At 43.8% G+C, this 15670-nt stretch overlaps 1 protein-coding gene across 1 annotated transcript in view; it reads right to left on the bottom strand.

Annotated features, from left to right (window-relative positions):
• The window catches only part of LOC115466428 (zinc finger protein 493-like), a 102703-nt gene extending 88708 nt beyond the window's left edge, over positions 1–13995 (bottom strand). Inside the window, exons 1-2 of the mRNA XM_030197646.1 lie at positions 13740–13995; positions 13275–13401 (exon numbers count right to left, since the gene is read on the bottom strand). Coding sequence (XP_030053506.1) covers positions 13275–13401; positions 13740–13763 — 151 coding nt within the window. The 5' untranslated portion in view covers positions 13764–13995. The remainder of the gene's footprint in view (positions 1–13274; positions 13402–13739) is intronic.
• Between the last annotated feature and the right edge of the window lie 1675 nt (positions 13996–15670).

Genomic DNA, 15670 nt, shown 5'->3' with positions numbered 1-15670 from the left:
AATTCTTTCACAACAAGGTTCAAAAGATAAACCTTGCTTTCTCTACCTCACCACCTCTCCCTCCACTAGTCCATTCCCCTCTCTCTCCTTCCCCTCATTCCCTTTCCTGAAGTTACTATTGAGGAAACTACACTTCTCCTTTCTTCCTCAAAATGTACCACCTGTTCCTCTGATCCCATTCCCACCCACCTTCTTAATGCCATCTCTCCTGCTCTTATTCCTTTTATCTGTATTATTCTCAGCCTCTCACTTTCCACTGCGACTGTCCCTGCTGCCTTTAAACATGCTGTGGTCACACCTCTCCTTAAGAAGCCTTCACTCGACCCATCTCCCTCCTTCCTTTTCTCTCCAAATTACTTGAGCGTGCTGTTCACCGCCACTGCCTTGATTTTCTCTCCTCACATGCTATTCTTGACCCACTACAATCTGGTTTTCGCCCTCTCCACTCAACCGAAACTGCGCTTACTAAAGTCTCCAATGACCTATTACTGGCTAAATCCAGAGGTCAATATTCCATCCTCATTCTTCTTGATCTTTCCGCTGCTTTTGACACTGTCGATCACAGCATACTTCTCGATACCCTGTCCTCACTTGGATTCCAGGGTTCTGTCCTTTCCTGGTTCTCTTCCTACCTCTCCCTCCGCACCTTTAGTGTTCACTCTGGTGGATCCTCTTCTACTTCTATCCCTCTGCCTGTCGGCGTACCTCAGGGTTCTGTTCTTGGTCCCCTCCTCTTTTCTATCTACACTTCTTCCCTTGGTTCATTAATCTCATCCCATGGCTTTTCCTACCATCTCTATGCTGATGACTCCCAAATCTACCTTTCTACCCCTGATATCACCTTGCATCCAAACCAAAGTTTCAGCGTGCTTGTCTGACATTGCTGCCTGGATGTCTCAATGCCACCTGAAATTAAATATGACCAAAACCGAGCTTCTCGTTTCCCCCCCCCCCCCCCCAAACCCACCTCCCCGCTCCCCCCGTTTTCTATTTCTGTTGATGGCTCTCTCATTCTCCCTGTCTCCTCAGCACGAAACCTTGGGGTCATCTTTGACTCTTCTCTCTCCTTCTCTGCTCATATCCAGCAGATTGCCAAGACCTGTCGTTTCTTTCTTTACAACATCCGTAAAATCCGCCCCTTTCTTTCCGAGCACTCTACCAAAACCCTCATCCACACCCTTGTCACCTCTCGTTTAGACTACTGCAATCTGCTTCTTGCTGGCCTCCCACTTAGTCACCTCTCCCCTCTCCAGTCGGTTCAAAACTCTGCTGCCCGTCTCATCTTCCGCCAGGGTCGCTTTACTCATACTACCCCTCTCCTCAAGACCCTTCACTGGCTCCCTATCCGTTTTCGCATCCTGTTCAAACTTCTTCTACTAACCTATAAATGTACTCACTCTGCTGCTCCCCAGTATCTCTCCACACTGGTCATTCCCTACACCCCTTCCCGTGCACTCCGCTCCATGGATAAATCCTTCTTATCTGTTCCCTTCTCCACTACTGCCAACTCCAGACTTCGCGCCTTCTGTCTCGCTGCACCCTACGCCTGGAATAAACTTCCTGACCCCCTACGTCTTGCCCCATCCTTGGCCACCTTTAAATCTAGACTGAAAGCCCACCTCTTTAACATTGCTTTTGACTCGTAACCACTTGCCTCCACCTACCCTCCTCTCTTCCTTCCCGTTCACATTAATTGATTTGATTACTTTATTTATTTTTTGTCTATTAGATTGTAAGCTCTTTGAGCAGGGACTGTCTTTCTTCTATGTTTGTGCAGCGCTGCGTATGCCTTGTAGCGCTATAGAAATGCTAAATAGTAGTAGTAGTAGTAGTAGAGATGTGGCAGCTACTGATGGGGTTCCTTCAACAATACTAGCAGGTTATCTGCAAAAGCAGCTGTCTTAAAAGTAACCCCTCTAATTTTGACCCCTCGAATATCTATATTGCCTTGAATCTCTCTCAATAAGGGATCTAGTGTGAGAATAAATAGGAACGGTGATAACGGGCATCCCTGCCTCGTTCCCCTCTGTATTGGAAACCACTCAGAGAGTAGCCCATTGGCATATACTTGCACTTTGGGCTCAGTATATAGAACTTTTAATGTCTGTGCAAAGAAACCAGTAATACCATAGGCCTTCACTACTCCAAAAATAAAACTCCAAAGCTTATTAGCAGAGCTGGAGCCTGTTCTATCCTCACCCTTTCTAGCGCCGCCCATATGCATCACATGTTCTTAGCAATCACTCTGCCACAGGTGAATCCCACTTGTGGCTCTATTACCAAAGAGGGGAGAAATCTTGATAGCCTATTTGCCAGTATCTTGGCCAAGAACTTAGCCTCCACATTTATTTTTATTACATTTGTACCCCACGCTTTCCCACTTATGGCGGGCTCAATGCGGCTTACATATTATATACAGGTACTTATTTGTACCTGGGGCAATGGAGGGTTAAGTGACTTGCCCAGAGTCACAAGGAGCTGCCTGTGCCTGAAGTGGGAGTCGAACTCAGTTCCTCAGTTCCCCAGGACCAGAGTCCACCACCCTAACCACTAGGCCACTACTCCACTCTATGGTCTATATGAGTCAGGGCAATCTACTGGTTTACCCGGTTTTGGCAATACACTAATCTGTGCCCTATTAAGATGGTCAGGCAAGCCTCCCTGTTGTATGGATGTATTAAATACCATAGTGAGCAATGGACTAATCTCGGCGCCTAAGATTTTATAAAATTCAGGTCTCATTCCATCTGGCCCCGCTGCCTTACCTAACCTACTTTGCTTGATCACCCATTCTACCTCCTCTACGGCAACTGGTGCATTCAACACTTCCTTCCTCCGACACCTGTGGCAACTCCATGCTAGTAAGATATGCTTCACTAGGCATCATAATCTCCACCTGTGGCTTATACAGTTGTCTGAAAAAAATTTGCCAGTATTGAATTTATTCCTTCATCAGTATGGACCCGCTCTCCTGTATCATCTATCATTGTGAGTATTTTCCTAGCACTAGCCTTCTTGTTAGCTAACCTAGCCAGTAACCTCCCACTTTTGTTTGCAAATCTATATAACTGATATTTGTAATGCACGCTCGACTTCTGTGCTCTTTCCTGCAATAATTCATTTAAGGCTTGTTGCGCCTCTAGTAATTGCATCCTGATTCTCAATGAGTGCCCTCGCCCATACTGCTTCCTAAGAATTGTCACCTGCTTCTCCAATCTTATCACCTCCCCATCTCTGACCTTCCTTTTGAAGGCTGCATAGGAAATAATTTCTTCTCGGAGACCGGCCTTTGCCGACTCCCAAAAGAGAATTGGATCCTCCCTGTGTTGCTCATTATTGTCTCTGTATTCATGCCATTTGTCTACCAAAAAGGGCAAATATTGACTGTCCCGGTATAAAAAGGCCAGAAAGCGCCATGCCCCAAATGCGGGAACTCCCTCACCCAGCCTTATTTGCACTCTCACCCAAGCATGATCAGAGATCATTATTGGGCCTATCTAAGCTTCTTCCACCTTTGTCAATAGCTCTCGTGACGACAGAATGTAATCTATTCTAGACATCGTTAAATGAACCCTAGAAATATGCATAAAATCTTTCTCCACAGGATACAGTGTTCTCCACACGTCAAACATATTCCAGAGCAGCACCATAGGCAGTCGGTGGCCCAACTGTTTGGGGAGGCTAAAGGGGGAAGGGTTAGGGGTGGTGCCAGGAGCGGGGTTTACATCCATAATTGTCTGACAACACACAGCAAAATAAGTAAAAATAAAATAATCACAATTAATACCTATTATTAAATTTAGATATTAGATATGTATCATATGTCAAAGAATAAAGTGGTTGCTCAAAGTATATACTAATCACAATTGCTCAACTGCAAAACACTATGCACAACTTTGTGCAAAAACACCACTCACAACCTTACTGTACCATAAATATTACACTGGGCAGACCTAATACACCAATATACCACCATACGGAAAATGCAGACCGTCAACAATATGAAACAAGGGATCATAATACCATGATACGTGTAGAGCAAAAAAAACACCCTTTTAGGGTAGCTAGTGTTCACAATGAGCTACTTTTATTAACGACCATATGTAGATCCTTCAAGAGGTAGTGTGTCATGATTTAGGCTCTACACCCTTTCTGATGTTTTGGTGCCACCTTAGTAGGGCCAACACACAATCTCTCCACTGCAAACCCTATACACAAACTTGTGCAAAAACACACTCATAACCTTACCAAACCATAACAGCACTAATTCCAAGGACAGGACGAGCTACAACCATATGCGTGGAAAGGCAGCATTATAATTACACCTGGCTCTAAAACACCAGTACACAACCTAGTGAAACAAAAACAAAACAAAAAGGTGTGCAAATACTACACGCTAGAAGAATACTGCATCTTGATCACACATGAAAAACACATGACAACAGATCTGACACAAGGAACTAGAAATAAAAAAAAATATGAAGGCAAAATACTGAACTGGAAAGTTACCTCAAGAAGCCAGACTCAACATGCAGCAATACTAGAAAAACTGAAACTTGTATACCTAAACATTATCAGGCTGGGGGGTGGGGGGAGAGACGAAGAAGCGAACATACGAGGCAACTTTTAAAAATGATTAAGGGTGCTGAACTCCAATCAAGTTATCCCTCCCCAAGCATAATAATGAAGGGATTTAGTTATGACTGGAAGTTCTCACCCATCAATCTGTTACGTAGGGTGGGGGGAGCTGAAGAAGAAACAGGATAAAAGGAGCCGCACACACACTTTCTTCAGGGACATCACTCGTGAAAATAAAGCAGAAAACAACCCCTTCCCCCCCAGCCCTGGGGCGCCCACTTACTAGTGCGAACTCTGCCAGAAATTCCCCGCCATGAAGAAAACAGACCCGAGAACACGCCAAGACCACCGTCCCAGCCAGAGGGAGAAGCCGGGCCCAAGGAAGCCGGATGTGCTCCCGGCAGCCACTTCCGCCCCTCATTCGTCTCCGCTCCGTGGTCGCAATCTCCCTCCAGTGTGCTTTAGATCGCCCATTGCTGCCGGTAGCGGCACGCCAACCTTATTACAGCTTGCTTCGGGGCTTTTCGGCCTGATGGCATGACGTGCCCTGCCTCCTTTGACCAGCCTTCCTTATGATGCATCCAGCCCTCGCGGAAGCAGGAAGGCTGATCAAAGGAGGCGGGGCACGTCATGCCGTCAGGCCAAAAAGCCCCGAAGCAAGCTGTAATAAGGTTGGCGTGCCGCTACCGGCAGCGATGGGTGATCTAAAGCACACCGGAGGGAGTGAGAGGGATAGAGACGCTAATTATAGGGACTGCACTGCAGGGAGGGAGTGCGAGGGATAAACGGTGCATCAGGGGGGTGGGGCCGGGGGGATGAGAGAGAGAGAGACGCTTGGGGCTTGCGGCTGGGAAGGCTTAGCCTCCCCAAGCCTCTTATACCGGGCGCCTATGAGCAGCACACAGTCTAGAAATGCCTCTCTCCATTCTGGCCAATTCTCTCCCCATCGGTTTAGATCTGTCTAACGAAGGATCCATCACATCATTCATATCTCCCCCCCACCAAGACTGGTATGTCCCCCAAGGCATGAATCTTGCGAATAATTTGTGTAAAAAACTGTTTTTCATAGGTGTTTGGTGCATAAATGTTACATAACAATAATGATTGCCATTCTAGTACCACTGAGGCAAGGACATACCTCCCTCCCGGATCGACCACTACACGCTTTATCTCTACATTGAGACCTTTTCTAATTAAGGTCACTACTCCTCCCTTCTTCCCCACTGCTGGAGCCTCTAACAATTCTCCTACCCACCATCGCTTCAACTTAGAATGTTCTTCTCTCGAAAGATGCGTTTCTTGCAAAAATGCTATTGAAACCTTTCGATCATTCAAAGTTTTCAATATCTTCTGTCTTTTGACCGGGGAGTGTATGCCCCCCACATTCCATGTCATCACCTCCAATGTAGTCACCTTTTTCAATTCTAGAACATTCCATGTTAAAGCGCTGTTCTGAAACTCTATCCCCATTCCAAGAGAGTGTCCCAGCCACCACTCCCCCATAACAATCAGCCTCTAAATCTAACTTCCGTTCCTGTCCCAAAACAATAAGTACACAGCATGCACACAGGACGTTCCCTTGACCTCCCCTCCCCCCTCCCCCTTCCCCACCCCCCCCTCCATCCCTCCCCTACCAATCCCCTTCCCCTTATCCTCATCCCTCTTAATCCTCTTTGCATAACTTCCCACTTTACAGTGGTTGGAGCACACCCCCCTAAAAATACTGGTTATTGTAGATAGAATGTATTTGGATACAGGCAGCAGATGATGTTTTGTATATTCCTGAGAATCTAGCATGTGATGTTTTTGTTCTTTCCTGAGAAAGTAGCAGAATAGCAGGTGATGTTTGTACATTCCTGAGCAGGTTCACGAGCTGTTCATGTAGAGTTGTTCTTGTAAGCAATGCATGATCATGGTTGTGTAAGCAAAATGTAACCAATAGTAATGATAATACATGTAATATCCATGAATATTCATAGAGTATATAAGAAGGGGATTGACTCCCAAATAAAGAGTTTTTTGCCCAGACACACGAGAGGAGAGTTATTTTGCAACATCTGGTGATCCCCGACGTGATCGGTGAAAACGTGACGTACTTACTACGACTGGAACAGTCAGCGCGCCATTCCTTCTACGGAACACTGTAAGTATGGGGGGAAATTTAACATCATCACATAAACAACATGCACAGGAGCTATATACTATAACGCAAAGATATGGTTCCTCCCGAAATCCAATAACTCTTAAAGATATAGAGCGTTTAATTGAGGAAATAGTTTGTCAATGTCCCTGGTATCCAGAGAAGGGATCATTCGATCCTCAAACATGGGAAAAGATAGGGCAGCAGTTTCGTTTAGAGCCTAGAGTTTCGACTCCTATATTATTGACTTGGAGAGAGATATATTCTACTATAGTAATTCTCTCTTCTGGATTGACAGGCATTACTAACGAAAATATATCCAACAAATTGCCAGGCAAGACCTGGTCTCTTTTACCTCCCGCGACTCTTGGACCTACACCTTCTCCTCCTTCTTGTCGGCTGGCCACCGATATGGGAAGGGAAGAGCAAAACAAAACTCCTGACTTTACTACTACTACCCCTAATAAACCAATTGAAAATATCCAAAACAACAACGCTAATGATAGCGTTATTATTACCAAAACACCAAAGAGCGTAGAACGACCTAGTTTAATTCAATTAGGTATACAGCAAGCACGAAAAAATGGTGAATTCATTTGGAACGATGATCTATGGGATAATTCGGAACCTAATCCTAATTTATACCCAGTTACTAGAACTACAACAATAGAGGCAGGGAACGAAACACATCATGCAGAATGGACTGCTCTACCTTATCAAGTTTTGAGAGAATTACGTAGAGCTATCGTAGAATCAGGTTTAAAAAGTTCATTTGTTCAAGGCATGATAGAAGGGATTAGTAACGGTTACTTAATGACTCCAAAAGATTGGAAAGACCTTTTCCGTATGCTGTTAACTCCTGCGCAATATGTAGTGTGGGATAATGAATATAAGCAAGCAGCACAACTTATCACTGGGACTAATTTGGTGCCTGATCAAATTTATGGATCGGGACCATTTTCAACCCTTGATATGCAAATTCAACAAAACGATACCTGTTTTCAAGCCATAGGCACTTGTATCTTGCGAGCATTTAAAAGAACACCAGAAGGGAATAAACCAACAAAATCTTTTGCATCAATTAAACAGGGTGCCAACTTTGCAAAAGGACCTTCTCGACCTTCTCGAAAATGTCCTCGATGTCAAAAAGGATATCATTGGGCCAATCAATGTCGCTCTAATCCAATTAATTCCACACCGCCACCCCCAAAAAACTTTGCTCCGGGTTAACTCCTAACCTCGGTCCAAAGGGAGTGCAAGGGTCTTTTGCTCATAGTACTACTGCTACACAAGGTAGTGCAGGAATTGACCTTATTGCAGCGGAATGTAAAACTGCCATCTTACCTCATGAAGTTTTGGTATATAATACTACCTTTAAAGGACCCATTCCAGCGGCTACTGTAGGTTTAGTATTACCTCGCTCCTCTGCATCGAAGGCAGGTATTCATGTTATCCCTGGAGTTATTGATGCTGATTACACAGGCATTGTTAAAATTCAAGTATGGTCCTCATCACCTTTAACAATTTCTCCCGGGGACTCGTGGGCACAATTAATTATTTTACCATATTTTACAGCACCTATTCCTTCTACTGTCTCTCGTACAGGGGGCTTTGGATCTACGCGACAGGTAAGTGCAGTTTTAAAACCGGTTTCTAATGCACGACCCACTGCTCAATTTTTATTGCAACAAAAGCCCTTTGTTGGTATATTAGATACCGGGGCGGATGTTTCTGTCATAGCTTATAAACAATGGCCTGTGGAATGGCCCATTGAAGATACTTCACATGTGACAGGAATAGGGGGAACTCAGTCAGCCTCCCAAAGTTCTCAATGGTTATCTATTACATATCCTAACGATACCAAGGTTCTAGGACATATTAAGCCCTGTATTTTACAAGTACCCTTTAATTTATGGGGTCGTGACCTTTTGGAACAATTAGATGCATCATTGATCCTACCTGATTAACAGTTCATAAATATGTCTTTTTCTCTTCCTTTGGAATGGAAAACTGACAAACCTGTTTGGGTAGAGCAGTGGCCGATTACCAGAGAAAAACTGTTGATTTTACATCAATTGGTGGAAGAACAATTACAATTAAATCACATTGAGCCTACCAATTCTCCATATAATACTCCGGTATTTGTGATCAAGAAAAAATCCGGAAAATGGAGATTTTTACATGACCTACGAGCTATTAATGCGATTTTAGAACCAATGGGCCCGTTACAATGTGGTATTCCAAATCCTAATTTGATTCCTTATGATTATCAATTAGCTATTATAGATCTGAAGGATTGTTTTTTTTCAATTCCTCTCCAGGAAAAAGATTATAAATACTTTGCTTTTACTGTACCTGTTTACAATAATGCACACCCTACTACTAGGTATTGTTGGAAAGTTTTGCCCCAGGGAATGTTAAATTCACCCACTATTTGTCAATACTATGTTCATCAAGCCTTGCAACCATTTCGTGCCTATTTCCCTCAACTTTTGGTATATCATTATATGGATGATATACTAATTGCAGGGATAACTCTTCCCCCTTCTTGGAAATCTACTTTAATTTCTATCTTGGCCTCCTCAGGATTAACAATTGCCTCAGAGAAGGTTCAAGAAAAGGAACCCTATTTATATCTAGGTTTCCGTATGACTAAAGCTGCAGCCCAACCTGTCGCTCCTCATCTCAATTTACAGTCTCCCACGACATTACATCAATTACAAGAGATTTTAGGAAATCTCAATTGGTTACGTCCCTACTTGAAACTTCCTACAGAATTTTTACAACCCCTGTTTCTCGCATTAAAAGGTCATAAAACACCTGCTGAATTAATTACACTCACTGCATCGCAACAAACAATTCTGTCACAATTGGATCAAATCTTACAAACAAAATGGACAGATAGACGAGATGCATTTGCCCTTTTTTGTTTTTGCGTTCTCAAAGACCCCACCCACCGACAACCGTTTGGTGTCTTATATCAAGATACAACTCCTCCGAAATTGATAGAATGGGTCTATTTACAGAATACTCTCCATTCTACTATTACACAATGGCCCCAGCAACTAGCCTTGCTGATTACTAAAGCTTGAGAGCGAGCAACATTCATGACTGGTTTCGACATTCTTAAACTCATCATTCCTCATTCTTTGTGGCAGTGGGAAAAAATGATTCAGTTCTCCGACGACTTGCAATTTATTTTAGCCACTTATGTTGGTATTATAGATTGCCACTATCCTAAAGACCCTCGCATACAGGGCACATCCATTTTGCCAATCACTCTTCATGATCCCATTTCTTTACGTCCACTCCCTACTGCTCTCACCGTCTTTACAGATGGTAGTCCCACTCGTGGGGTGGTTACTTGGTACAATCTGAACAAATGGCACGTCAAGTTTACCTCTCCACAAACCTCTGCTCAACGTTCAGAGCTTGCTGCCATCATCCTGGCTCTTTCTTTATTTTCAGATCAACCACTGAATCTTATTGTTGACAGTCAATATTGTGCTAATCTTGTCCGTCGCATGCCCGACAGTTATGTATCATTCAAAATGGATGCCTCTTTTTATGCTTTACTGTTAACCCTCCAAGGTTACTTGGAGAATCGCCTTTCTTCTCTCTTTATAGGTCATATCCGCAGTCATCAACCTTTTCCTGGTGGTCTGTCTGAAGGGAATGCTCGAGCGGATCGCCATCTTCATTTTTTCTCCACAGCACACTGCAGTCATGAACTTCATCATCAAAATGCACCTAGCCTAGCTCGCCAGTTTCAAATTTCTTTAGAAGAAGCTAGAGCTATTATCAAAAATTGTCCACAATGTTCCTTTTCAGCTCCTACTACCTTTTTTCCTGGAGTTAATCCTCGTGGTCTGGAAGTTAATAGCCTCTGGCAAATGGACGTTACTCACTTTCCCCCTTTTGGTCAATGGTCTAAGCTTCATGTGGTTGTTGATACTCATTCTGGATTTTTGTGGGTCACTGCACAAAAAGGGGAAACTACATCTCATGTCCGCTCTCATCTTCTCCAAGCTTTTGCGGTCATGGGTGTTCCTAAAACTCTCAAGACAGACAATGCCCCTGCTTATACTTCCACCTCCTTACAGGAGTTCCTGACCCTCTGGCATATTGAGCACCTTTTTGGTATCCCCTATAACTCCACTGGTCAAGCTATTGTTGAACGTGCTAATCGCACACTGAAAACTGCTTTAAGTAATCTGACTACAAAAAAAGACGGTATTCTCCGTCATAGAGTAAGCATTGATGAATGCTTAGCACAAATCCTTTACACACTGAATCATCTCAATCTCATCAATAATCCTGCTACAAACACTTTTTCTTCCAGATTTGAACAACATTTTCGTACTCCTGCCCCACCTTTATCTCGTCCTTTGGTCATATACCGACAACTACCTTCTGATCAGTGGAGTTCCCCTGTGCCTCTCCTTACCTGGGGTCGTGGTTACGCTGCTGTTCAAACAGATTCTGGCCCGGTGTGGATTCCAGCAAAGTGGGTGAAACCTCATGTCGTGGCATCAAGGTCTTCACAACCCAATTCCCAATTTCACACTCACCCTTCAAGGACCGCAGATGCAAACACGCAAACGGTCAGTGACTCGTCAACCTAATGCTCCTGTTACTTGGGGACAAATTAAAGCCTTGAGTCAACAAGCTACAGAGACTTTAGAAAAAGCTCATATTGAAAAGACTGATGATAACTTCGTAGTGGCTATTATTGCAGCGCTTAATGCTAATTCCATTACATTGCTTCTACTGTGTTGTTGTTTGTACATACCTTGTGGACAGTCACAATTACTTCCCACAAAAAATATTTGGGAAGCGTTTGCAATTTCACTGAACCAAACTGATTTCTGTCTTTCTCATCAAAAGGCAGTTGGAGAAGTTTTGGCAACTTGCCTGATTCCAGTATGTCATGATCCTAAAGATATGCAAAATGATACTTGGTTTTATTCACAGCTTCCTGTTAATTCATCCTATCGAAATGCTTCTTATGAATACCATAATTGGGGAACACAAACCCTGTTGCCGCCTACTTTGGCAATGCATGTGAGAACCAATCAAATAGCTAGTATCAATATGACATGTGCTCGTATGGTTAATTGTACCCGATCAAATTGTGTTAATTTTGGACCAACTTTGTTAAATTGTAGCTCCTACGAAAATGTTTCATATATTTATAAATTTACTCATTTACCCCCTGGCTGGTTTTGGTCATGTGGAATGTATACCTTTAATTATATTCCAGCTAATATATCTGATGGTACTACATGCTGTCTAAGTCGACTCACTATGGTACTTCCCAGTAAACATATTTTATTTTCTAACTCCTCACATATGCGATCCAAGCGTATGACCCTTGCTGCCAATTGCAATGATAATGTTAAATTTCTGAGTCAAACTGAATATCTGGCACTTGCATTTTCATTAATAGGTGTCCCTGCATTGGCAGCGGCAAATGCAAAAAATATTCGTGAATTAGCCTGTTGGGCAATTAAATCAATCAATGCAACCTCCACTGCTATTAGTTTACTTAATGCTGAGCAACAGCAATTACGTCATGGAGTTTTACAAAATCGAGCAGCCATTGATTATCTTTTATTACTTAACCATCATGGTTGCGAAGAGTTTCAGGACATGTGCTGTTTTAATTTATCTGACAATTCAAAGGCCATTGACAAACAATTAGCTTTCCTACGGAATTTAACTACTCATATTACTATTCATAATAACCTACTCTCTGATGTATGGGATCAATTGTGGCAATGGATCCCTTGGACCTGGCTCCGCCCTATTATCCAGTATTTAGTCATTGGTATTTTTGTTTTCACTATTTTTTGCTGTTGTATACAATGCATTCCTAACCTTTTTTCTTTATGTTTTCCTCGTCCATTCGCTCCAACACGTCACTCTGCTCAATATGTTTATAAGCTATTACAAACATCTCCACCTCCATCTCCAGCTGGCACACCACGGAGATTTCATTAAAAAAAAAAAAAAAAAAAAAGGTGGAGATGTAGATAGAATGTATTTGGATACAGGCAGCAGATGATGTTTTGTATATTCCTGAGAATCTAGCATGTGATGTTTTTGTTCTTTCCTGAGAAAGTAGCAGAATAGCAGGTGATGTTTGTACATTCCTGAGCAGGTTCACGAGCTGTTCATGTAGAGTTGTTCTTGTAAGCAATGCATGATCATGGTTGTGTAAGCAAAATGTAACCAATAGTAATGATAATACATGTAATATCCATGAATATTCATAGAGTATATAAGAAGGGGATTGACTCCCAAATAAAGAGTTTTTTGCCCAGACACACGAGAGGAGAGTTATTTTGCAACAGGTTATCATACCCCCCTTCCCCCTTCCAGTTCTAAAGCTCACCGCCCCCACAGGCCTCATTTCTCGGCCTCATACGAAAGTCAATTTCGAGCCTTTTCTAGTGTTCTTATAAACACACAGAAAATGTGCTCAAGGAATACAAATTAGTAAATATATAACAAATGTATTTGTGGGGGAAAAATGGCAAATACGTGGATTTACCTCGAGAGATCAGAAAGTTGTGAATCTCCTTGACGATCTTCTTGTACAGCTCCTTCTGCCATTCTCCCAGACTGTCCCAGTCCACTTCCAAGAAATAAGCAGCCACATCACTGAATGTGACTGATGCCTGTGTAAAGATAATACAGTTTGGGTCATTAGAAGAGATTAAGCCCTTTTGTATAATGTTTTTTCTGTAGTTCAATTTCTGTCTCTTTACTGGCTGAAGCTAGAAGATCTGAAACTTCGAGAATGACTTTGTCCCCGTCCCTGCGGGTTCTGTCTCCAACCCCATCCCCATTCTGTCCTCATCTGCAGAAGCCTCAAACAATTATGATATTTCGTTAGCAAAGGTAGCAGAAATGTTTATTTTTTTTTCTGTCTTTTTTTTTTGTGCCTGCAAATATGGTGACCCTATGTGTGCATGAGCCAGAAAGTGGAACACAAGGACAAAGTACAACTTCTTACCTGATCAAAAACCAAGGCAGTCATTTCTCTCTTGTTTCCCCCTGAATTGTGGAGCTGCAGCGATGGATCAGGCTGGAGATTTCCCTTTCCCCGGAAAGACAGGAGAGGAGGCGGATCGCAGTCCTGAAGGTCTCAGTTAAAGTGCCTCCCGCTCCTCTCCACCTGTGCAGCTCTAGGACTGGAACTTACAGGGTTCCCAGTACCGGGAGACAGAACTTTTCTGCTTTTCATGGGAGTCTTTTTGCTCTTTGTAGCCCTGCACACACTGGACCGTCTAGAGACAGTATCTGAGCATGCGCAAAGCCCTCAGCTGACGTCATAGGTAGGGATTCCCCTGTTCTTAAAGTGCAGCTGTACCAGATCAGGAGACGGTATGAGCCTATCTAGCCCATTATCCCTCGGATTAATCTAATTGGCTTCAACTTTTTGTCGTCATCCCTTCTCCAGTTTCGTGGCTATTGGAGCACCAGAATGAGGCTTGGAATACAATGAGAAAGGCTGTTGGAGCACCAGAATGAGGCTTGAAGTACAGAGAGAGGCTGTAGAAGCACCAGCATGATGCTTCGAATACAGTGAGAAAGGCTATTGGAGCACCAGAATGAGGCTTGGAATACAGTGAGTGAGACTATTGCAGCACCAGGAATACAGTGAGAGAAGTTATTAGAGCACCAGAGTAAGGCTTGTAATACAGAGAGAGAGGCTGTTGGAGCACCAGAATGAGGCTTAGCATACAGTGAGAGAGGATATTGGAGCACTAGAATACAAAAGCAAGGTGCAGTGCCACGCCAGGGTGCACGGAGCCAAAGATAACATGGTGCCGTGCCCCGAGGGGCATGCGCGCCAAGGACTGCGGGGGAGCGATGGAGGCGCAAAAGGGGGGGACGGGAGCCCATCTCCGCGAGGCACCCCGCTGGCCACAGGGGATTAAAAGACGCCCGAAAGAGCCTGGATGAACTCTTCTGGCGTCCAGGGCAGGCAGACTACACTGACCTTCGCGTGAGCGGGCCTTAGCAGCCACGTGCATTCCTGATACGGTCACAACTCCAGTCCCAAGCTCGGGTGCGATTCCGTTGGATGACAATATCACCCTCCCCTCCCTCGTGCAGCATGGAAACGACGGAAAACACAGAGGCTGCCGAGGTGTATCCGGAACGGGAAATGGGAGTGGACAAAGAACACAGCGCACAACAAGAACAGGAAGGCGAGATAGCCGCATGTGTGACCGACCCGAGCGACCTCGCAGGGAGGAAGCAACCGGCAGGCAGCGGAGACAAAGGAAAAGGTCAAAGAAAGCAAAGTGGCAAGAAAGCAACCGCACAAGCCACCCTCGCAGCGGTGGCCACACCATCGCTGAAGAAAAGAAGCAAGAAGAAGACCTCAGAGGGAGCCCCGGGAACATCATGCGGCACAGCCAACGGCGCAGTGACCAACCAGCTACAACAGAGCCCAGGCGTAACAGGCAGCTGGTCGAACCCGCCGACTGGCGCGGGATGGACCCCACCATACGCAACGGGGCAGGGCGCCGTACCTCGGGAGAAAACCCATTTAAATGTCCAGAATGTGATAAATGTTTCCGTCAGAAAAATGACCTTTTTCTGTACCATTTAAATTCTCTGAATGTGATAAATGTTTCAGGAGGAAAGAAAACGTACAACTGCATCAAATGAATCACACAGGAGACAAGCCATTTAAATATTCTGAATGTGAGAAATGTTTTAAAAAGAAAGCTGAACTGCACTTGCATAAAATGAATCACACAAGAGACAAACCTTTTAAGTGCGCTGGATGTGAGAAATGTTTCAAAACAAAAGCCAATCTTCAACTGCATAAAATGATTCATATGGGAGAAAAACTATTTGAATGTTCAGAATGTGATAAATGTTTCCATCAGATAAGTGACCTGCAAAAGCATAAAATGATTCCCACAGAGC

This window comes from Microcaecilia unicolor, chromosome 3, assembly GCF_901765095.1.
Source record: "Microcaecilia unicolor chromosome 3, aMicUni1.1, whole genome shotgun sequence".
Taxonomy (NCBI): Eukaryota; Metazoa; Chordata; class Amphibia; order Gymnophiona; family Siphonopidae; genus Microcaecilia; species Microcaecilia unicolor.
Note: the sequence above shows the minus strand (reverse complement) of the source record. Positions and strands in the feature narration are given on the sequence as shown.